The 22762-nt window shown below is 27.6% G+C and overlaps 2 protein-coding genes across 4 annotated transcripts in view; one reads left to right on the plus strand and one right to left on the minus strand.

Annotated features, from left to right (window-relative positions):
- Window positions 1–9177, minus strand: part of LOC107454467 (uncharacterized) — a 48997-nt gene extending 39820 nt beyond the window's left edge. Inside the window, exons 1-3 of one of the 3 annotated variants that reach the window (XM_043041965.3) lie at window positions 9023–9177; window positions 7206–7347; window positions 3710–3837 (exon numbers count right to left, since the gene is read on the minus strand). In XM_043041965.3, coding sequence (XP_042897899.2) covers window positions 3710–3837; window positions 7206–7227 — 150 coding nt within the window. In that variant the 5' untranslated portion in view covers window positions 7228–7347; window positions 9023–9177. The remainder of the gene's footprint in view (window positions 1–3709; window positions 3838–7205; window positions 7348–9022) is intronic. The other 2 variants (XM_043041970.3, XM_071177724.2) reach the window with 2 other exon arrangements.
- A 232-nt stretch (window positions 9178–9409) lies between these two features.
- LOC107454465 (eukaryotic translation initiation factor 4E) lies at window positions 9410–21643 on the plus strand. Its single transcript, XM_016071667.4, has 7 exons — window positions 9410–9642; window positions 13240–13397; window positions 14743–14806; window positions 17634–17747; window positions 18429–18568; window positions 20091–20145; window positions 21083–21643. The coding sequence occupies exons 1-7, from the start codon at window positions 9610–9612 to the stop codon at window positions 21140–21142; spliced, it is 624 nt and encodes a 207-aa protein (XP_015927153.1). The 5' UTR covers window positions 9410–9609; the 3' UTR covers window positions 21143–21643.
- The last annotated feature ends 1119 nt before the right edge of the window (window positions 21644–22762 follow it).

Consider the following 22762-nt stretch of genomic DNA (forward strand, 5'->3'; position numbering starts at 1 on the left):
TTTTTACATTGTGAATAGTTATAAATTTACAGGCATAAAAAAGTTTTAAGCCTTAACAGAATATTGTTAAAACAAAAAAGATCTAAAACTTAAAATAAGTTAGTATTTTCAACATAAGAAAAATAAAATAGGTCCTACCTAGCCAATGAGGATATGTTAATTATTGCAGCCAAACATGCAACTTGAAAACAAAAAAATCTAGCGAAAAAACTGATTTCCCTCTCTTGAATGACTCAAATCTTTTTCAGTTTCACTTTAAGATCAAATTAAAAATGCAATTTAAAGAACTTAATAGCAAATCTTGAACAATCACATTATAACATTAGTTGCAATATTAAAAACTTTTTTTTAAAAATTACATCTCATTTCTTTTGACTTGATGATTGGATTTTCACATACTACAGGGTTCCCACTCTATGATGAGATTGAAATTCAAGGACTTTCCAGGACTTTTCAAGGACCTCAACAAAATTTTCAAGGACCTTAATCTAAGACCCAATTTTAAAAATTATTCTCTTCTATTTTACTAAAAGCAACAATGCTTGTTGTGGCAATAATTAATTTCAAATATAATACCTAAATGCTTTGCCTATATAGAGAGAAGAGAGTATATGTATTATGGACTAAAATTTATATTTTTTTAAAAACAACCCTACTGGTTTTACATATTAATTCACAAAATCATTTTCAGCACAATCTATAACTAATGGTAATGAGGTGTTAAAGGTGAAATCCCTTAATCCTGTGTATTTCCATGTGAAGGCTGCATGAAAGACAGAGCTATATCTTAGGTATTCCATATTCCATGACTATTCCATAACCCCCTCCTCTCCTCTATTAAACATCGTTTCTGAAATTATTCATCTATAATTTACGCAACCTTCTCTAAATGTTATGCAACAACAATTCTTTCTGAAAATAAAAATTAGATGGAACATATCCCATTTTCACCATGTTTAAAAGCATTATTCGTTATGTGTAATCCACAACTGCCAATGAATATGACCTGGTGGGAATATTTCTCTTTTAATTCACACTGAAGCTTCTAATAGAATTTCCAATTGACATAGGGTCCATTCATGGATAATTGAAGTATTTTAGAGAGCTTTTAACCATCATCCATGCATTTGTAAAAAGAGGACAAAATATTTTCTGCAGTTCCATGACCCATAAATTGGGAGGTAAGATACTTAGTGCAAACTTTATTAGCAATTCCTTATCATAATGTCCATCTGCTTAGATTGTAGAGACTGATTTAACATCTCATCAAAAAGTACAGTGTAACAATCAACATTCTTCAGCTCATTTATAAGAATCCCTTTGAAGTATAGTGCCAATCCAAAGGAGCCCAAATAGGCTCACTTTGTGGCACTACAAAAAAATTGTCTAGCTATACAGCTATCAGCAAACATTTTGGAGAACAATTTACTAATCCCTTCACAGGAGTTACATGAATAATTACTAGTGATGCACTTCAGACTCCAGAGAATTTCAGCATCAAGCACATTCCTTTTGATCAGATAAGAAGACAATGTTACCTCGGCCATTAAAGTTTCTGTTTCACATAGTGCACACGATGTTGAAGGAGTATTTACACCAGATGAATTAGATGTTGATGTCTTTGGAAAAAGAGAACTCAGGGCATGAGACTGCTTTTTTGTTTTACCTTTCTTTCATGTGTGATTTCAGAGCAGATTCTTCCATTTTTGCGATATCGATCTCCTTCATGCATAATCGGCACTCGGCTCTGAACTTCTTTTCGGGCATCGATAAAATCCATTCTTTATAAGCTTGATTATCCATCCATTGGGGATTAAAACAGCACTTCCCAGGCATAAGTAGCCTAAACTACATAACACAAATACGAAGCCGTGCCTTTGCAAATACGCTTTACAATAAAGTTTTGAAATGACGCAAACGTAAGGACAAGTGCGGATGGTAAAACGGCAAATTTATTGAAAACTACAAGGTACATATTGTTACGAAATTCGAGAGTATTCCAGTTTCAATAAGAAAAAAGAAGATCTAAGAAAGATGATAAAGTGGAGTCTTGCCCCGAACGCATTGATTGTCTGCTGTGCTCCGCGCGCTTGGCAGACACCAAGACGCTAGGCCTGGTTAGAAATGGTGGCGTTAAAAACCATGTGAGAGAGCTCGGGAACAAAACAGAAAGAACGAGAAAGATCCGCGGGTGTTTTATATAAAGGGCCGCCGGCAGTATTGGACAAATTCAAGGACCTATCAAGTTTTTCAAGGACCTAAGACGTTTTTCAAGCACTTTCAAGGACCTAAATTTAGCAAAAAAAATTTCAAGGACTTTCAAGGACTCTCAAGGACCGTGGGAATCCTGTACTAGGATGCCATATTTATGGTTTAAGGGCCTCGTTTTTCAATTAATTACAATAATTTTAATAGACAAAAAGATAAGCTTATTTATTTGTTCAAACAAAAAAATTAATTGAAAAACCAGACACAAAAATGTAATTTCTTAAAAAATCATTCATTTTAACCACATATTTGGATTCATGGACTTTAAAACACAGAAGGGGGTAACTAAAATATTCTGAAAATATAGTCCCAAAAGTTTAGTCAAAAATGCAATCAAAAGTTTGATCTCTTCAATGTCTTCCATCGCTTCCATTATTTACTATATTTCTGGAACTAATGTTGATCGAAAAGATCAGCCCATAATTATGTAACTCATTGACACTAAAATTACTGTAGAAAAATATTTAATAATTATTTACTATCTCTGATTATTAAATTAATAGAACATTGCTTTTTAGCAGACAATTCAGTAAAATAGATTTGTTTATCATTAGACAAAGCAATTATAAATCAATATTTAATACAATTATAGATTAAAATAGAAGGTTAATTGAAGCTATTGTGAAGCATTCCATATAATGAGGCATAAGTGATTTACTTTGGGAAGAAAAAAAATTTATAGTCATAAAATGAAAACTGAGCTTATTTTCTAAAAACTACAATAACATAATATTCTAACTTAATTCATTACAAGCATAATTAATGCATGAAAAGAAAAATTGTTTAAAAAAAAATAATGAAAACATTGAATAACCTTTTTTATGAGAAAAAGGTTATTTTTAGACTAAAAACTTTTTATTCATGCAACATTTAAAGGAAATTAAATTCCTAGTGCACTTTAGCATCCAAATAGAGTCTTGGTGCTGCCATCTAGTGTGCCAGAAACTAGACGTCCAAATTAACATGACCAACGGTATCTCACCCATTGTGGTGGTCCTGAAAGAGTGAATACCACCTCTGGAGAATGCACTAGGTCTGCTCATCGGCAAGACTTAAATTTATAGTTTCCAAAGTAGAGAAGGAAATTTATGCATCCTTTACATAAATTTCACAAAATGAGAAAGATATCATTTTAAAAAAACCATGTGAATTATAGAGATAATACATAGTAGGTTGAGTTTACTTTACTTTTTTTTTATTTTTGGAAGGGAGCAGTTTCTTTAGATCAGCAAGTGTAGTGTGATGAAAAAATTTAAAAACTGTTTCATAAATTTCTCTCAAGTCTGGTAACATATACTTATTACAGATAAGAAGTTTGTAGAATGCAAAAAGAATAGATACAATACAAAACAAATTCAATGCAAATAAATTCAATATAAAATAAAATATATTATATTTAAACATGAATATTGAAATTAAATTATCAAATATTATGCTATACCTTTAAGCTAATAGAGTTAACCAACTCTGAAACCCTTTTAGAAGTGTTTTCAATATTTCTTTTCTCTTCTTTTAAATTTTGCCTGTAGAAATGGGTAATTTTTTCCACTTCCTCAATGAAATCATGAACTATATAAAAAATTTTGTTTAATTAGAATCTATCATAGTCATAAATGAAAATTCATAAATATTATATAAGTACAATTACAAAACTTTTCTTTCTTTAATCAAAGAACATTGTGCCAAAAATCAAGAATATTAAAAAGAAAATCAAGGAAAAGTCAGGTACAAAATAAAATCTTTTAGAATCTGGAATAAAGAAATACTAAACACATAAAATTATAAATATGAAATCAACATGTGTAATACAAATGAAAATTAACATAACAATAGTTCTATTTTTAAGTTACAATGAAACATTGATAACTTGAAGCAGAATTGAAAATTCAAAAATACAAATGATTAAGTTCACAAAAATGAAACTAATAGAAAATAGAAATATTCATGTTTTTTATAATTATTATATCATCTTTTTTATCACAAGAGTCAAAATAACGTTGAAGACAAATAATAGGGTTCCTACTCAAAAATAAGAAGTTTTTTCCCTAACTTCTGCAGGTGTTCCAGGTAAATAAATTCAGGTAAAATTCCAGGATTTCAAGAAAAAATTAAACAAAATTTATAATTAACAAAAATGTAAATTAGAATTATAAAAAAAATCAGAATGCATTTATAAACTATTGCTAAGAATGCATTTATAAACTATTTTTATTTAAATGAAATCAGGTGCTTTAAATTATGTCAAATCCGATTGGAAATGATAAATTGTCAGAAAGTCACAAAAAAAAAATAATAAGACTAGGGGAATTTACTAAGGAATATTGAACAATAAATAATAAAAATAAATAAAGAAATTTAGTATTCTAGCAGAAGAAATTCTTGTAGATGAAATTTATAAGTACAAAGAAGAAAAAAAATAATAAAAAACATATAAATAATCGGTGTATAATATAAGTTAAATCGTATTTATTCAACATAAGAAAATTTTTAAAACAAAAACTCAATTAACAATTAAAACCTAATATATTAGCATTGATTTAAAAAATTTAATAATGAGAAAGATAAATAACAATAAGATTTTTAAAACTTAATTAAGCAATACTAAATTAAAAAGAATATAATGAAGAGAAAAAATATTTTTAACACCAAATATCAATTTAAATTTTATTATTTATTTTAATTTTAATTTTATTATATCATAATATTTTTAATTCTTAGTTAAAAAATAAATTAATTATTTTAAAATATGAAACAAAGCTGTAATAAGAATGCGAAAAAATGAATGAAAAATTTATTGATAAAATAAAAGAACGTTTCTACAACTAAATCATCATAAAAAACAGAATAAAAAAGTAAATCAATAAAAATATTATACAAATAATCTGTGTATATTAAATCATATTTAATCAACTGACAAAAATTTTCATGAAAAGAAGAGAAAACTCAAAAAATGCTATATGTTAAGATTTCTAAAATAAAAGATTTTTTAAAAAAATTAATCAAAAATTAGACATTTAAATAGATAGACAAATATACATTAAGACTGCAAAACTGTGAAATTATTTCAAGAATATTACTAAAAAAACTTATTTTAATGATAAATACCAAATCAAGACAAAAAGAAACTAGCAAATATTTAAGTTAAGCCAAATTATAATAAAATAAATAAAACCTATTTAAAAACTAAAAAAAAAAATATATAAAAGAGAGATTTATTTAAATCCCCAAATTAACTAATATAAAACAAAATTAATGATTAAAAAAAGCAATTAATTTCATACTTAATTATAAAGAAAAAAAGAAAATGATAAAACACAATCGAATAAAATAAAAACACTTAAAAATTACTAAACGAAAAACACAAAAAGATAGTTAAAAGGTCTAAGGAAATTATTAAAATTTAGGACAATGATGGATATGAGATCAACTTTATAAAATAAAAAAAAATAAAAAACTTTACCCTAAAATTCATAAATAAAGAAAGGAACTAAATTTTGGAACACAGAAATTATTGTGAACATGTATAAAAAATAATAAAAATTGCGGAATCAGAAATATATCACTTGTAAAAAGAGATAACTGCAGTCTACTTTGCTTCATAAAACAATTTTCTGCTTATAGTAATAAATAATTATATACTCTTATATTAATAAAAAATCTTCTGCTTTTATTTTTTAATAAAAGCAGATGATTTTTAATTTTAAAAAAATGTGATCTCACAACAAGCAAAATTTGCAGGAAACAGAATTTATTCAATTAAAAAAATATTGTTTCCTTAATAGGTATCAAATAAATATACACAGCAGAAGATAAAAAAAATTTTCTCTTTGTAATAATTAATATATAATCTGAAAATATAAAGCAATAATTTTTTGTAATAAAAATTTTATATAATTAATTAAATAAAACAATAATTTTTTATAATAGCATAACCACAAATTAAGGAGCAGAAGTGGACTAAAAAAATATTTAAAAAAAGCTAACATGTCGATACTCTCAAAGCAGAAGTTTCAAGTTCAACTCGGACATTCAATTGACAACATTACAGACACACTAGGAATAATAATAGGAGAATCTAGTGTATGCAATTAATCACGATCAGTCTGGGGAAAAAATCTCATTATTTTTAGCTTTGTATGTATATATACCGTAACCTGCAAGCGCAAATTATGGTATTGAAAATAATCGAGTGAAATCCCGTAATTTGATAGGGTGTCATATCCCCTAAAAATAACCAATTTTGAGGTAAAATTATGTTTTGTTCTGATAATTCCCTGACAATTCCCAATTTTTCTGATATTACTGATGCATACAAACCTTGAAATAATAAAATTAAATAGTTTTCTTTTCCGTCTTACACTCAACCCTGCCTTAACATATAATTTTTTTGGTCCCTGAAGTTGCCAACTTTATTCATTGTTACCAATGTTACATTGTTAGATATGTATTCAGCAGGGATTTTAATAAACACTTGATTTATCACAAGATCAAGCTATAGACTTGTGGGTTAGAAAAGTTTTATAATAATTGTACGAAGTATAAATATTCTTATTTTATTTTAAAAACATCCAGACCTTTTTACTACTTTAAAATTCAGCATTTGAAGTTGTGAAATTTGTTTATATTGCACTTAAAAACATAATATTTAAAGATTAGACCAGATTTATTTTTGACAGAATTTTTTGTTTCTTATCACACTGAAAAAGCTAGGAAATCTTTCTTCATTTTCAATGAATAAACATCTATCTTGAATCAATTCAAAATGATTTTTTTATCGTTAACAAATTATTAGGGCAAATCTAATTAAAGAAATAATCATTCAACTTCATCTTACAAACAAAAGCAATACAAAACAATTGGTACCACAATAAAATCCAATTCAAGAGAGTATTAAATGAAATTCAACAACATAATTTATTCAAATATTATTAACTTACTTTGTGACTGAAGACTGTTCATTTTGTCAGTTACACTTTAAACTAGGTTTACAAAGTTTGTGATATTTATTACCACTAACTAGTTTACAGTTTTCTTTCACCATTCTGTTATTTTAAGCATAGCAGAGAGTAAGCAAAAACCCTAAAAATATACATTAATGTTATTCATAGAATATATTTAAATTATGATGCACACAATATGCCTATAAATTAGAAATAACAAAACAATATTAACCACCATAACTGATAATTTAGAAAAAAAGAGAAATAGCATTATACAATAAGTTGGGTGTGTTTAGCAATTAAATACTTAAGTATTGAAATTTTGATTTTTTAAACCTATAGCCAAGAAGATGTAAGAGAAACAATAAATTTATTTAAAGCACCATCACCATCATACAGAAAAATTTAATTACTATTTCGATAAATAGTTTCAGAGTTATAGTGATCGCATTCAGTCATTTGAAAGTTAACTAACTAAACTTTAAAATATCCTTTGGCCAATAGCATGCCAAATATGTCTTCAGTTTTGAAAAATTCTTGTTATCTTTTCTTGACTTTTGAAATAATTTCATAAAATACTTTCATCATGTGAAAGATTTTCATCACTTGCACAATTTCAATTTGATTGCATTTTTTTTATTGAAAATTATGCTATTTTTCATTCCAATATCGTAATATTTGTAAAAAGGATAAATAGTATTAAAATAGCAAATCAATAATAAAAAAATAATAACTTATTAATATTCAAATAAACTGAATGGTTTAGATGAAGCTTATAATGAGCGACTTTTGTTTTGTTAAATTTCATTTAATCTATAAAATTAAATTTGAAAACAATTTTATGTTTTTGGTTTGGAAGATTTCCGTATTCATACCAGAGCCATAATTGTCAAATTTTGACAACTTTCAGACAGTAGTTCATAATAAACTAAAGTTAAACATCACAGAAAAGGACTATCTCGTGATCACTAGTAACTTTTTGGCAGTGGCCTTTTCAGAAACTTTTTTTAAAAAAATAGTGCGTGGAGTCCCTCCATGCGGAAGAAGTTAAACTTCGCAATCTGCCACACCAACTACAATCAACAAGGCTCCAAATTGATTTTAAACAGGAATTTTTTTTTTAAAAAAAAAAGAGTGTAGAGGTTCCCCTGAGGGGGCTATGAGGTTATACCTTTCTGTGATTTTTTTTTTTTAGTTTCTTGTGGAACGCTGACCGGAATTTGCCAAGACTTGGCTATTATTCTGCCTCAGATCAGGATACAGAAATCTTCCCCAACAGATCAAGATACAGAAATCTCCCCCAACAGATCAAGATACAGATATCTTCCCAAAAAGATCAAGAGGCAGAAATCTCCCCAGAATTAGAAATATTTAAAGAGGTTATAGCAGCATTTGATTTATTAGAAAGCAATATTTCTGTATCTATGTCAGTTCAGGTTAACTGCCAAGGCACCAAAAAAAAAAAAAAAAAATGTTGATGTTGCCGCGGGTGCTACGAGTTCCCTCTGGGATGTTTTATTTTCCGCCCTGAGATCACTAAAACGTAGCGAACGTTCCATTGACATTGCTTGAAGAAACTATTTTTCACAGTAAATATGTGCTTCACAACTTCTAAACATGCATTAATTTTACAACTTTTAAAAAAGGTCAGTAGAGTAGCTAGCATAAATGTTTAAAAAATATTGGATTGCACGACTTTCGATATTACTAAATTTTTGACTGTACTTAGAATGAAAAATGAATTAATTCAAATACAACTAAGTCGTGCAATATAGTTATTGCAGAATAAAAATTAAGGATAATGGATAAATAACCTTTAAAATGAACAAAGATTGTTTAATGTAACTATCTATAAATTCGAGAAAATTTTAAAAAATTGTAAGCAATGAGGTATACATGATGAAAAATAGCAGACAATAAACAAACTCAAACGAACCACCACTTCTCCTTTTGAAATTGTTTTCACTTCACTTTCAAAGCTAATGAATGCTCACATGCCAGTTAATAAAAAAGAATTATTTGTTGCCCAAAAGTAAGTTTTATATCAAATATTTTCTTATTACTTAGCATAAATAACTTATAAAGTAAAAATTTGCAATTTTTAGCTTATTCTGTTCGTTTCGACTTAATTAAACAAAGTTTCTTCAGATAATTTTTCAAAATTTGTTGCACTATGGTTCAGCCTCAAAATGTGCCAAAGTTTATTTTGCCGACAAGTTGGCAGTTTCTAAAACCATTATAAAACTTGATATTCAGATTCGGTGAAAAGTTTTTTTCTGAGTATTTACTAGATGGTATTTCATGTCAAATTTTTACTATTTGTATAATTTGAGTTCCCATTATCTTGCGTTTTTATAAACCCAAACTTAATATATAAAGATTCTGATAAAATATTTAAGAGATGATGTCACCTGAAGATCAGGAACTACAAGAGGTATGCAAAATGAAGGAGGGCAACGACGTCGGATAATGATTACATTCTTCCTTATTTTTACACCTGGTTTATGAATTTACATGTTACTGTCACTTGCCATCAATTTTTTTTTTTAATGAGGTGGTGGGACATAGAATCTTGATCAATTTTTCTAAATACTTAGAGAAAAAAAATCTTGTGCTTTACCGTATTGTCTGGTCTATTAAACAGTGTTTTTCTTGTTTTATTAAAAATATGAATGCGATTTAATTTAATCATTGAAACTTCAGCTAAGCATTCTCTTCAAATAACTAGATTGTCATTTTTAAATTTTATATCTGAAGCTTTAGATAAATCTAGTTTATTTTAAATATGTTGACAAGATTAATTTTTTCCATATCATGTTGAATACACACTAAAATAATTTTCAAAATGCATAAAAAGGTAATTTAGTAAAGCTATTGAAATAGACCATCAATAATTAATCCGAAATAAAATCTTACTGATTGCATTATTAAATAAATTAGAAACAATAAGGTATAAGAGTAGTTATATTAGTAAGTATATTTATGTTGTATGTATATTCTTATATGCTGTTTTACTTTATTAACATGAGCTAAATTTAATCATTTGATGTATTCTGTGATTGAACTCTAAATTTGTTTATAACTTTCTATGAAAGCAAATTATGATTAAAAAAAATTTCATCTAACCTTTTTTGTTCTGATATATCATCTGGTAGGGTATCTGTATCAGTACTTGCATCAAATCTCCTAGTTTTGCTAACTGCTTGGCGGTAGCACCCGAGAAAGAGAAAAAACTTTTTAATGGTTGTAGTTTATGCAAGCAGTTACTGATGCAAAATTATCCCCTATTATGTTGATGTAAGTTTTATGCACTTAAATTGGTTCATCTGTGTAACACAATGACAATAGAATATATGACTCATGATCTTTAAAATCCAAAATATTTGTACATTACCAGGGATCTGTCCAGGCCGAATTTATTACCGTTTAGCGGTACCTTCACAAATTCAACTTTAGGAAAACCAGTAGTTTCACAAATTCAATTTTAGGAAAAACTGTAGTTTCACAAAATACTTTTTCTTAAAATTTTATTTTTGTATCCCTTAAGGAACTATAAATCCATATTTTTGTATTGATTTTTTAATATAATTTTTAATTTTTCACAAATTATATCTAAATTTTCACAAAATAGGTACCTCTCAGAAAAACCTAGACAGACTCCTGATTACATTCTTGTCATTAGTTTGAAAAAATATCTATACAACTTACATGGTTGATAATTTATGTTATTAATATATAAAATGTTATGCATTAAACTACGAAATATACATTAATTGAGGTTTAGTTATAGGTTAGATTATTCTCAGATTAGTAGAAATCCTGCTAATGCAATCACCATTTTCTAATTCTCATTTCTTTTATTTTACTAGAGTGTTCAATAAGAAATAATAGTTAAAAGCAAACTGTAATATCTTATAATGTGAAATGAATATACTAAACATGTTTATAACATTTTCTTCAGGTTAAGATGTAGAATCGGAAGCCCCTTGGCTTGGCGATAATATCAGTCAGTTTTTCTGAATCCCAGTATCTAGTTATTCTGATGGCGTAACCCTGTGGTTTTACCATGGGGATATTTCCTTATCGTGATCTGTCCTGCCAATTACGAACGCCTAGGCACCAAATAGATTTTAAACTTGGCAAATTTTTTTACAAAAAAAGTGTAGATGTTTCCCGGGGGTGGCTACAAGTTATACCTTTGAGTTGGTCCCTTTTTTTTTTTTTTTTTCTCTCAGTTTCTCGTGGGCCGCGACACGGAAGTTGCCAAGGTTTGGTGATTATTCTGCCACAGATCATGATACGGAAATCTCCCTTTACCATTATGCCTACCTGCCAATTTGTATGGTTTCACCCGTATAGAATACAATATTTTACCCGATCGCACAGTCAAGCATTAAGATCGTATGGTTGCGTATTTATTCGAAATTTTAAGTTTTTTTTAGCAAGAAAAGCAATAAAATTAAAGATATGCTTATTTGAATCACAAACTCAGATTTACAAAATTTTAAATACCAATTATGAAACTTTTCATTAAAAAAATGCGTCCTGGACATGTAATCGGGTTGGTATCAGGAGCAAATGAGAGCTGATGCGCCTCGGCAAGATGACACAGTATGACTTTTGATGTATGCAATCACAAAGACTGGCAATATCTATCGATAAACGACGTTATCTGTGTTTACAATTTGGGGCGTGATTTTGTTTTAAAACTTTTAACACTGCCTCCTAAAGTTTACAATCGGATAGTTTTGGAATCTTATTCCATAAGTTTTCCTTTCATAATTAAGTCTTGTGAATCACAACATTATGCATTTGGAAATGTTTGAGGACTAAATTTTAAAATAGCACATGGCAGTAAAAGCGACATTTTATAAAATGATGGATGTTTCAAAATGTATATTAGGATAACAAAAAAATCATGATAGCTATTTTAAGCATACCACATGGCAATGCTGAATCTGAAAGGGTATTCAGCATTGTTTAAAATAAAATAATAATTTTTAGAAATTCTTTGTCACATAAATCACTAGAGGACATTCTAATTGTCAAAACCGCTCAAACTGGATGTTTTTATGAGCAGGCCTTCGATAAAGATTTCTTAAAAGCAGCTAAATCTGCTACATACGAACATTTCAAGCGATAATTGCTTTTAATTAAGTCTAACCATTTTTAGTCTAACAAATTTTTTCCTTTTTTTATTACCCTAGTAATTGAATTTTTAAGTTGCGAATAAGTATAACTATTTATTAAACAATTGTATAATAAAATAGTTGGTCAAGATTGAAAAAAGGGTTTTTTGTTATTGTTTACTAAATAAAAAAGAAAAATTAAATAATCTATACATAATTCACTTGTATATTTTTTAAGGTTTTATACATTTAGTAGCAGATAGTTCTTAATTTTGTGTAAAAATGCCCTTTAATAACACATTCTGCATAACACTTTGTCGAGTAAATCACTAGCTCAGTATTGTAAGGTCATTTAGATTACAGTGTTGGCAAGTGTGTTTATGTAATTGGTTTCTGGTTTATTTTCAAATCGCTAAATATAAGGGGGAACTATTACCTTTCTTCAATTTATATTTTAAAGTTTTAATTTTTTTTTATAGTTCAACTCGTAATTTTGAAAGCCTGTTTCTGAAATTTTGTTACTATTTGAATTGAAAGGTTAACAATGAGTTACATATTTTTAAATTTTGGTTTATCTTCAGGTGATGTTTTTACCTCCAAGCTCAAAATTTATCTTTTTTTAGAATGTCTTCCATGAATAGTGATGTTTAACAATTGGCATTACTATCGCCAAATTTTAACAAAATTTTGCATATTAATTTATTATTTTGATATGATTCATATAACTTAGTAAAATTTAATACAGCCTTATCCATTTAATTTCTTACTTTTGTATTTTTAACCTTTACAAAAATAAAATAGATTATTTACACTTATACTTAAAACTGTACAACAACCTGTTATAAATTATGTTTTGTTTGTTTTATGTCTCCCGGTCCTTAAAAACGAAATTCTTTTTTTAGAATCCCACTGCAGCAGAGGAAATATCTCCTGATATGATTATAAAACATCCTCTTCAAAACAAATGGAGCTTATGGTTCTATAAAAATGATAGAACTAAATCCTGGGAAGAGAATTTAATGGAAATAACTACATTTGACACTGTAGAAGATTTTTGGGCGTAAGAATTTTTAAAGCTAGTTTTTAAAATAATGTAAATCTATTAGCCAATATAATTTGTTACTATTTTCTATATCATGTTACTGTAATGTAAAAAGTGGGATGTTTTTATCTTTTGTTATATTTTATTGTTTCAATCATTTTAGTTGTAATGCTGCCGTTGTAGCAACATTGCATCTTTAAAAAAAATATATTGTTGGTTAATCATTTTGGTCTAGTCAAAACCATTTAAATAAATCACAAACCATTTTTCTAAAACAGTTTATAAATGTTTCACATCATTGCTTAGCTTGTTTAATTATAGTTGAAGACTTTTCTATATAACTTTTTTATTTGTTCAGAAACTCTTAGATTTATATTACCAAGTGCATGCTTTTTCACAAAATGCCAAATTTCGTGAAATTTGGTAGAAATAAATAGATAATAGAATTTTCTGCTTAAAATAAAATTTCTTCTGCTTTCTTCAAATAGAATTTTCTTGCTTAAAATTTAAGCTTGCTACATACTTAGCTACTGACCTAGGGGTTAAAAGTTCAATCCCTGCCCTAGTTGCAGAAAAAATTTTTTACTTATATATTTAGATAATTATTTCTATTTTTTCCTCAAGCATAAAGCACACACAGCTCTTGAACGTGGTGCAAAATCTATTTGCAGAGATAATAGTCCCCAAGAAAGATTTTTATACATATGATGCATATAGGATTTTTAGCTTTAAAATTAAAGCAAAAATTCCAGTCTCTCACTATTTTTTAGACAAAATATGTTTATTCTCATTTTAAATAATCTAGTGTGTGCAAAATGTTTTTAAACCATAGCAAGAAAGTAAAAAAAATGTTTTTCATTATTTTTTAGTTAAATATAATTCATTTAATAGGAGCATCTTGTTTAATTTTTCAAAATGTGTTCTAATTGAAAGTTGTTTCAATCCTACGCCAATTTTAATGAACCAATTAATTCATTTGTTGTTTATAAAGTATTTATATCTTAGTGCTTGATTATTTGTTGTTTTTTCTTACAAATATTTGAATCTCTGTTGGCAGAAAGTACTTCAATTCCACTGGCTAGCTTTTCAAGAAACCTCTAAAGAAAAGTATTTTCTCTTCATTACAAAAAATCTGAATAAAAAAGTCAAGTCCATTGTGTTGTGTTTAACAATAGACACAAAATATTTTTTCACTGATACAGAAAATGTTGAAATGAAACCAGAAAATGTTTTTATTAGATTTTTTTCTAATATGAGTTAGTGGGTATGCAGTCTGTTCTGCACGCAGTGATTCTTTTAAGAAAAATTTTTAGACATAATTCTTTAAATTTACTCATATAGTTAATGAATTTTATTTTTTCAGCCTATATAATCACATAGAAGTTGTTAGTAAAATTCCTTTAGGATGTGATTATGCACTTTTTAAAGTAAGTTTTCGATATTTAGTTTCTTTCCAAAATATTTATTAACATAAAAGTATTTTCATGTTAATTTTTATTATGATTCCTTAATATAATTATAAATAGCCCTCTTTTTAAACTTTTAATGGTACTCTTTTTCTTTAGCAAACACATGTTGGGAGGCTTGTCTATTTCAATTATTCACAATAACTTCAAAATTATCTTCATAGTTGTAAAATTAATTTTTCTGTCCCAAATTTTCCTGCTAATACAATTTTTTATTTTTTTTTTTAATTTTTATGAATACCAAGGAAGTAATAAGAATGTCTGGTCTTGTACTAACACGTATATTATTGCAAAGTTAATTGTTAAATTCTTCTTTTGAGAGACTAGTGTTAAAAAGCAGAAGTCCAAATTGCCTAGTTTGAGTAAGCTTTTTTCTCTATGAAATACAATATTTCTTAGAGATTTTCAATTTCATGGCTTTTATATTGTCACTTTCTCTTGACCCTGTGTTTGTGTACTAAAAAGCAGTTTTGTTCCTCCTCATATTGCCTTGCATTGATTATTTTTAAATTTAAGAACTTTTCTTGTTATTTTACAAAGTATAATTATTAAGAAAGATAAAAGAAATGGTTTTGCGGACAAATTACGTTCCCACTTTTGAAAACTGACAAATTCAGATATGAATTTTGGCAATTCTATACTGTTTTACAATAATTCATTTAGAATTTTTTTTTCTTTTGAATTTGATATTGAGGAATAGGAATTAGCTTTTAAAATAAAATGATATTCAACAACAGATCTGTTCTAAGAGAATTTTGTTTGAGATGGTAGTCATTCTTTAGTTTAATTAATAGCACTCAACTTGGGTATTGATTCATTAAGAATGTCGCGTATCAATATTGATAGTAAGATTGCATGATAAATGTTTAACTTTTATCACTCTTCCAGGCTACTTTTCTTTTCCTGAAAGTTTTGGTGGAAATTAGTAATTTAATTTATTGAAAAATACAAAACTGATGTGAAACACACAAATATTTATTCAGTGTTCTCCCTAAACGCTTTTAGATAGGTGGTCCGCCCCCGCTTGCCCTTTGATCCCTATAAATGAGTCCTCCGTACCCTTTTTGTAAAAAATAAGCTGCGATCCCATAAAAAAAATACTGCCTTTATGCTTTTATGTTTTCAGAAAAAGGATGATTTTTTTAACCACTTGTTATATGACAAGTCAGCTTCTGATTTATTTAGTTATTGATATCTATTTATCTTTAATTTTTAATCTGATTCCTTCATTTTAGTGAAATTTTTCTTATGTTGTATGGTTATGTAGTTAAAATTGGCCTGATATTTGTCCCCAGAGATATTCACAGCTTTTATTTGAGGGAGGGGGGAATTAATGATCTTTTTAGTGATTTTAAATTTTACCATTATTTTTTTTAAATAAATATTAATTATTTTAAAATGCACCTTTTAAATGTTTATTTTCTCATAATTTTCAGTATAAAATATACAAAAACTTTAATGTTAATAGTACAGCAATTCTTTTTTTTTCTTTTTTTTAAAGAAAATTTATACACAGAGATTGTCTGTTAGCTTGCCTTTAATTATTTTTCCAAACCTTAATGTTTATCTATTATTTTGATAATAAAGAAGAATTAGTTTGTGAAGTATACACTTAAAAAAGAGGGTAATTCAAAAATTGAGGATCAAATTTAGTCATTACATGATATTACATACAGTGTAACCTCGAAAATCCGGACTGCTGGGGGGTTTGGAAGGTCCGGATTTCCGAAATTTCCGGATTTTAGATACCTTACTTGAATTGATAGAATTATCAAAGTTTCGAATTCGCCAGGCCGATTTCGCGATTAATCGCGCGTGTGTAGACCTCCGACGTCAATTTTAACATAAATATACTCTTTAAATAATAAATAAAAGACATTAAAAATCAAACTTTCGTCATTTTCCCTCCGCAATCGATCGTTTAGATACCATAATATTAGCAATTAAAACTAAAAATATAGGCTTAAAACGCGAGCTGAATTTTCAACTTATAACCGAAACAGATGCTTCTAGACTAGACTGTACCAGCTGATACTAATCCTTTTTTTGTTGGGGGATGAAAGAACTTGTCCCCGCCTCCTACGCTTCAAGGTTAAGAAAGAACCAGTTTTCTTTCATCACAAGACCTGAGGGGATTTCCCTTCAGGAGGAGGGGGATTCCCTTTTATATTCTTTGTTATCTATACAGAACTGATAAGAATGACTGGAATTTCCTTATCAGCTATGAGCTTTCATTCACACCCCACCTCTACCTCTTCATCTACTGCTTCATTGTTGGAGAAGAGTTGTGGTTTTGCATTAAAATTTTTATTCTAAGCGATTTTTTCTTTTGAAAATTTTTTCTGAGGAACTGGACGTATGAGTCCGGATTTTAGAGATTTCCGGATTTTCGAGGTCGTACTGTATTTTGATTAAATTTTAAAGGCAGTGAGTGACTTTTCAAAACCGCATTGTGCCCTTTTTTATTCATAGGAGAACTTTGTTTTTTTAACACTTCTTGAAACACCATTTTCAGATTGATTATCATTTTTAACTACCTGAGGTAGAATTGTTTGTTCTTTCCTTCTGTGAATGATGCTTCAAGAAGTGATGATAAATATTGTCTAGTTAATATTAAATAGGAGATTATTGACCTCTTTGGTATTTGTTACAAAGTATACTAAAATAGCAGCAAGTCATTATTCAAATAAAATGTCACTATAATAGCCAAGCTTGACTATTTTAAATTTCAATTCAGTAGTTTCCTTGATAAATCATTTTAAGTGATTTTTATTTTGTTTCTTTTCAGTATGGTATTAAACCTATGTGGGAAGACAGTAGAAATAAACAAGGAGGACGGTGGCTTATAAATGTTATGAAGTCTCAAAGAAGTACAGACTTAAATAATTATTGGTTGGAAATAGTTAGTATACTTTTCTTTTTTTTAATATTATTTTTTTTATTTACTTTTGCTATATTTGTTATAGTTATTTGAGGCTTGAAGTAACCAATATCATTTTTATTTTTAAAAATAATTGCAATTATAAATAAAAACCATCAGCAAAATAATCTTTCAGCTTTGAATTTCTATTATTAAACTTAATGATTTTTATTTATTTATTTTTTTATATGTGTTATAAATTTTTATCTGTTTTCAATGCACATTGTTGGCACTCATTGTGGAAAGGGTGAAATGTCACAACCAGGTCAAAGCAGCAATCGTTATAGCAGGGTGGCTTGTGACCTCTCTCTCTCTCTCTCTGGAAACAACAATAACTCCATAATTTTAAAGCCTTTTTATTAACTTACCCTGTGGTACTTACTTTGATTTTTCTTGATATTATTTCTTACATTGTTGTTTCTTTGACTGGGGAGTCACCGATCTTGCGTAGATAATAATAAAAAAAAGAGATATTAAAAATCAAAAGCTTAATTATAATTCATGTTAGATGTATCTCATTGAAATTTAACACGATCACACTTCATTATCCTTATTTTTGTGTAGTTAATGTTTATTACATCCTTATGAACAATAAAAACTGTGCACTGTCTTATTTTATGCAATATCAGTGTTTGTTTTCATTATTTCTCTATAATTTTTTAGCTCTTACTAATGATTGGTGAAGCATTTGACGAATGCAGTGAAGATGTTTGTGGATCAGTTGTACAGATTAGAAATAAAGGTGATAAAATCGGTATCTGGACAGCAGATGTTAGGCATGCGGATGCTATAATGAAAATCGGGTATGAATATTTATAAGATTTTAATGCTTTTAATAAAAAATTAGTTAAATGAAAATTCTCCTGATTTTTGTACATTTTAGAAAGTTCCTCATAATTGAGTAAGTTTTCTGAAAAAAATTCCTAGTAAAATAGAATCTTTAAATAATGTTTTGAATATTTAAATAAGTATTACTAATACATCATAAAACGATCCTCTTTAATAAAAATCAATATAAAACCTTTTTGTTCTAAAATGTTCAGTTAATGTAGAACTCCCTTTTTAAGTTAATTTTAAAAAAACTTAACTATCTTTGATGAATTAAATGTTTATTACTATTCATGATTATGAGTAAACATGATACATAACATTTCAAGTTCATTTAATGTCAATTGGAAAATATTGCAGTCTACTGTTGCTCATGATAAACATGAAAACAATACTAATACTTTTATTAATAATATTTTTGTATTGAACGTTAACAATTATTTATATATTTTTTAATAAAATTTTGAATTGGTCCTTTCCTTACAAATCAGAAGTTTGAAAGCTGACACCTAGTAAAGTAATAGACTCTTAAAATTTCATAATAGTACAATTCGGCCTTTATTTTATGTTATAACTTAAATTAAATCGTAGTTTGCATAAAATTTCTTGCATTATTTTCTACTGGAAAAATTCTAACAGTGTATGTTGGCCATAAATATGTTAAACTCTCTCTCGTAGCAAAAAAAAAAAAAAAAAAAAAAAGCATTGTATTAAAGCTTGTTAATTAAATGTTATATTTTATGAATGATAGGTTCCTTTAGAAATTTTCTATGCTATATTTTAATAGGAAAACCATTTAAAATTTTCCTTACCGGCACAATATTTTTTAATGCTCCAGTTTTCCTAATAAAGCAATAATTTTATTTATATTGTGATATAATGTTTATCCTGGTAATGAAAACATTTTAACAAGGCAATGGATGCTGCAGGTTATTTTTCATCTAAGCTTTATTTTTATTTTTTAAAAGTATATATGCAAATAGAGGGAAATAGAATTAAACCCTTTTCCGAAACCTCTCTAAACTTGTTTCTAATAAAAATTTAAAGCTGATTTGAGAAAGCACTGCAAAGAACAAAAACTTTTTCTGCTACCTGGTTAAAGACTTATCTGTATAGTGATTTATTTCCTTTTTTTTTATAATAACATTTGATAAAATTCAACCAAAATTTTAACAAGCTTTTATGTATGATTTTTGAAGACCTTATATTTGCAAAATCTAACTACAAATATGTTAGATTACGCTGAATTTTTGCAATAGTAATTTCTGACTGACTTCATTGAGATTGTAAACGAATTTTAATTTGTGAAGAAAATGCTATAGATTCTTTCTGTAAATTCTGCTATTGTGGTATTTTGTAAAATGATGAGAGGGGGATATTGAATTATGTGGGCTGTTAAAAAATAAAATGTTAAAGAAATCTGGTATTAAAACATGCTATTCTAAAAATATATTTACTTTAGCTTAGCTTCTTCTCATAATATTTATTTATTTGTAGCCGCTCTGTGAAAGAAAGATTAAACCTTCCTCCAAGGAACACTTTAGGTTATGAAGTAAGTTATTTTCTAATATATTGATTCTAATCAACTTCTTAGTATATTGATTTTTTCTTTAGATTGTTTTCTATTGTGAATTTATATGAAAATAGAATTTTATCTTTTATTGTATATTCGTATATTGTAACTTTTATGTTTCTTATGTATTGTGAAAACTTTAAAAAATTCAATTCAAGAAATAAAAATTTACTCCGCAGTCACTGCCATTTAATATGTTTGCATTGGGTCCTGGAGACTTTGATCCCAATAAACTACTGATACCATCTCCAAAAATTTACTTTTCATTAGAAATAAGGTAGTATTTTCTCAGTTTTATACTGCATCACAAGTATAAATGCATAAGAATTTATTTAAATAAATTTATGTAACTTAATTTTAATGTTAATAAAGTTAGAGATGCACAAATTAAAGTTTATTCCATTCATTGTTCTTTATTGCTGGAAAGAAAATTTTCCACTGTTTATCAGAGTACTAAACACATTAAACACTTTCATTGGTAGGAGATATTCTATATCTCTAAGAGTAATAAAAAATTATTAATCCTTAAAGTGATTAGGAAAGAGAACCCAGTATATATATATATGTATATTTTTTTTTTTAAACATTTCTTGCCCTCATGCTAAAGGGCTTTATCTTAGTGCTAGCAAATTTCAATAAATAGCCAAGTAGTTTTGGTTCTGTTATCTAGCATTAAAGTTTATAATTAAAGAAATTTTAAATTTATCGTATGTAAAGGATTTCATTCTGGGAAATTTTTTGACAATAAACAACTGCTCCCACTATCCAGTGATTATAAAAACTGACAGGCTCTGTGCTGAGATAAAAATGTATCAAAGATCAATTTCCTTTCAAAATATTTTTCTTGGTGTAATGTATGATCACAGATAAAAAAAATAATTGAAATTTTTATTTATTTTTCTTTTTTAATTTTCAGGCTCACGCTGATACACAATCAAAACAAGGATCCGCTGCAAAATGCAGATATTCCTGTTAAGTTAATGCTATTTAGTTTTGAAAAATTGAAAACCATTGTGAAGGTGATTTGTTTCAAGCGAAGGAATGCATAAAAAAACTATTTATCGCTCATCTCATGTGCGTTGCTATTTTACTTCTAGGGAAGGGATAGCATTTTATTATTTATTTTCTGGATTTAAATTATGTGTTATATATTTTGTTCTAAATTCTGATGGAACGTTTAAATACTTGTCTATTTTTTACTATGACCATGATCGTTAAACATGTATGCATGTTATCACATTGGTCTGATCAGTCATAGTGATTTGTATTTTGTGTAGTTTGCGGCATTTTATCTATCATATTTTATTATTTTGTGATGGAGATATATTTTTCTTGTTTTAAATTGTATGTAGTACAGTGTTAAGTTGAAATAAATCATCTTTGCAATTACTCGTGTTTTTTACTGTAAGGGATATTGTTGATATTGAGTTTTGTATAGGGTGGAAAGATGAAACCCAATAAATCTTTTAACTGAAAATTGTGTGCATGTTCATATTTTTATTTAATTATAATTGTAGACGTATGATTTTTCTCAAAAATTTTTACTTTCTAACTGAATCTTTTATTTATATAAATCCAAATATTTATTTTTACATTATTCATAGCGTACTATGTTGTACAATTTAACCCACTGAGGGTTTGCCGAAATTGGGAAAATGTTTCTCCCCAATACACCATTTTCCTATCTAATAACATGGGAAAACCGGTTTTGCTATGCACAGGATATTGCTGGTTAAAATACGAATTCTTATGTGCGGAACCGTCAGTGGGTTAAATCAGCAAACAGACTGTCAACCCTGACATTTAAGGTAGTGAAATAACTAAACAGTACATGACTGTTTTTGACATTTTCAAGTTCTTAAAAAGGCATTATATTAAAGAAATTAAGTCTTATTTGCCTATTCTTTTGTGTGATCAAAATCACTTTAAATCAAAAAATTTTAATGATTAAAATTTAATGCATAATTATTGTTACCAGTGTAAAAATCTATTGTTAGAAGCATGAAAATTGGATAGCTCTGAGCTATTTAAATAAATTGTGTAAAGCAAATGATCTTTACTTGATAATATAATAATGGAGACATCTGGAACTACTGATCACCGTCACTCATTAAATTTTTATTTGATTTACTGTAAAAGTTTCAGGGCCAAGATACCATTTATGTAATTTCAGTTGCACATAATAAATGTTATGATGAAAAATGAAGTAAGGCAGAATTTCATAAAAGTGCAGTTGGAACAAATGATCAAAAACAATTTGTATCAGCTGCATTTTACATTAAGTATTTTATGTTTGGTTTATGCAAATTGTCTGGTGAAGACTTATTCAATTTGATTGGCTAAATATCTAGAAAAATTTTCCTATCATGGTTCTGCCCTTGACAGCAGTGAAGGAATAGAGGCTGATGCTAATAACAAAGTCATCTGTGCAACATCTTTCAGAAGCCTCAAGCATTCAATAGCAAACTGAAAGTCAAAAGTTGTATTTTTATATTGTTTAGACACTGAGGAAGATTTATTTTACTTTTTAAAAACAAAGGTTTTTGTCTAGACATCTGAAACTAGTATGTCCATTTCTTTATTTCTTGTGTGCTTT

Source organism: Parasteatoda tepidariorum, chromosome 2 (assembly GCF_982258835.1).
Source record: "Parasteatoda tepidariorum strain Cologne lab strain chromosome 2, Ptep-v5.0, whole genome shotgun sequence".
NCBI lineage: Eukaryota > Metazoa > Arthropoda > Arachnida > Araneae > Theridiidae > Parasteatoda > Parasteatoda tepidariorum.

Bases quoted from the DNA above. Each gene is read 5' to 3' on its own strand.
- LOC107454465 (XM_016071667.4), top strand. From the start codon at position 9,610: ATGATGTCACCTGAAGATCAGGAACTACAAGAG. The intron at 13,398-14,742 runs GTAAGAATTTTT...TTATTTTTTCAG, and splicing joins ACTGTAGAAGATTTTTGGGC to CCTATATAATCACATAGAAG. The intron at 14,807-17,633 runs GTAAGTTTTCGA...GTTTCTTTTCAG, and splicing joins GTGATTATGCACTTTTTAAA to TATGGTATTAAACCTATGTG.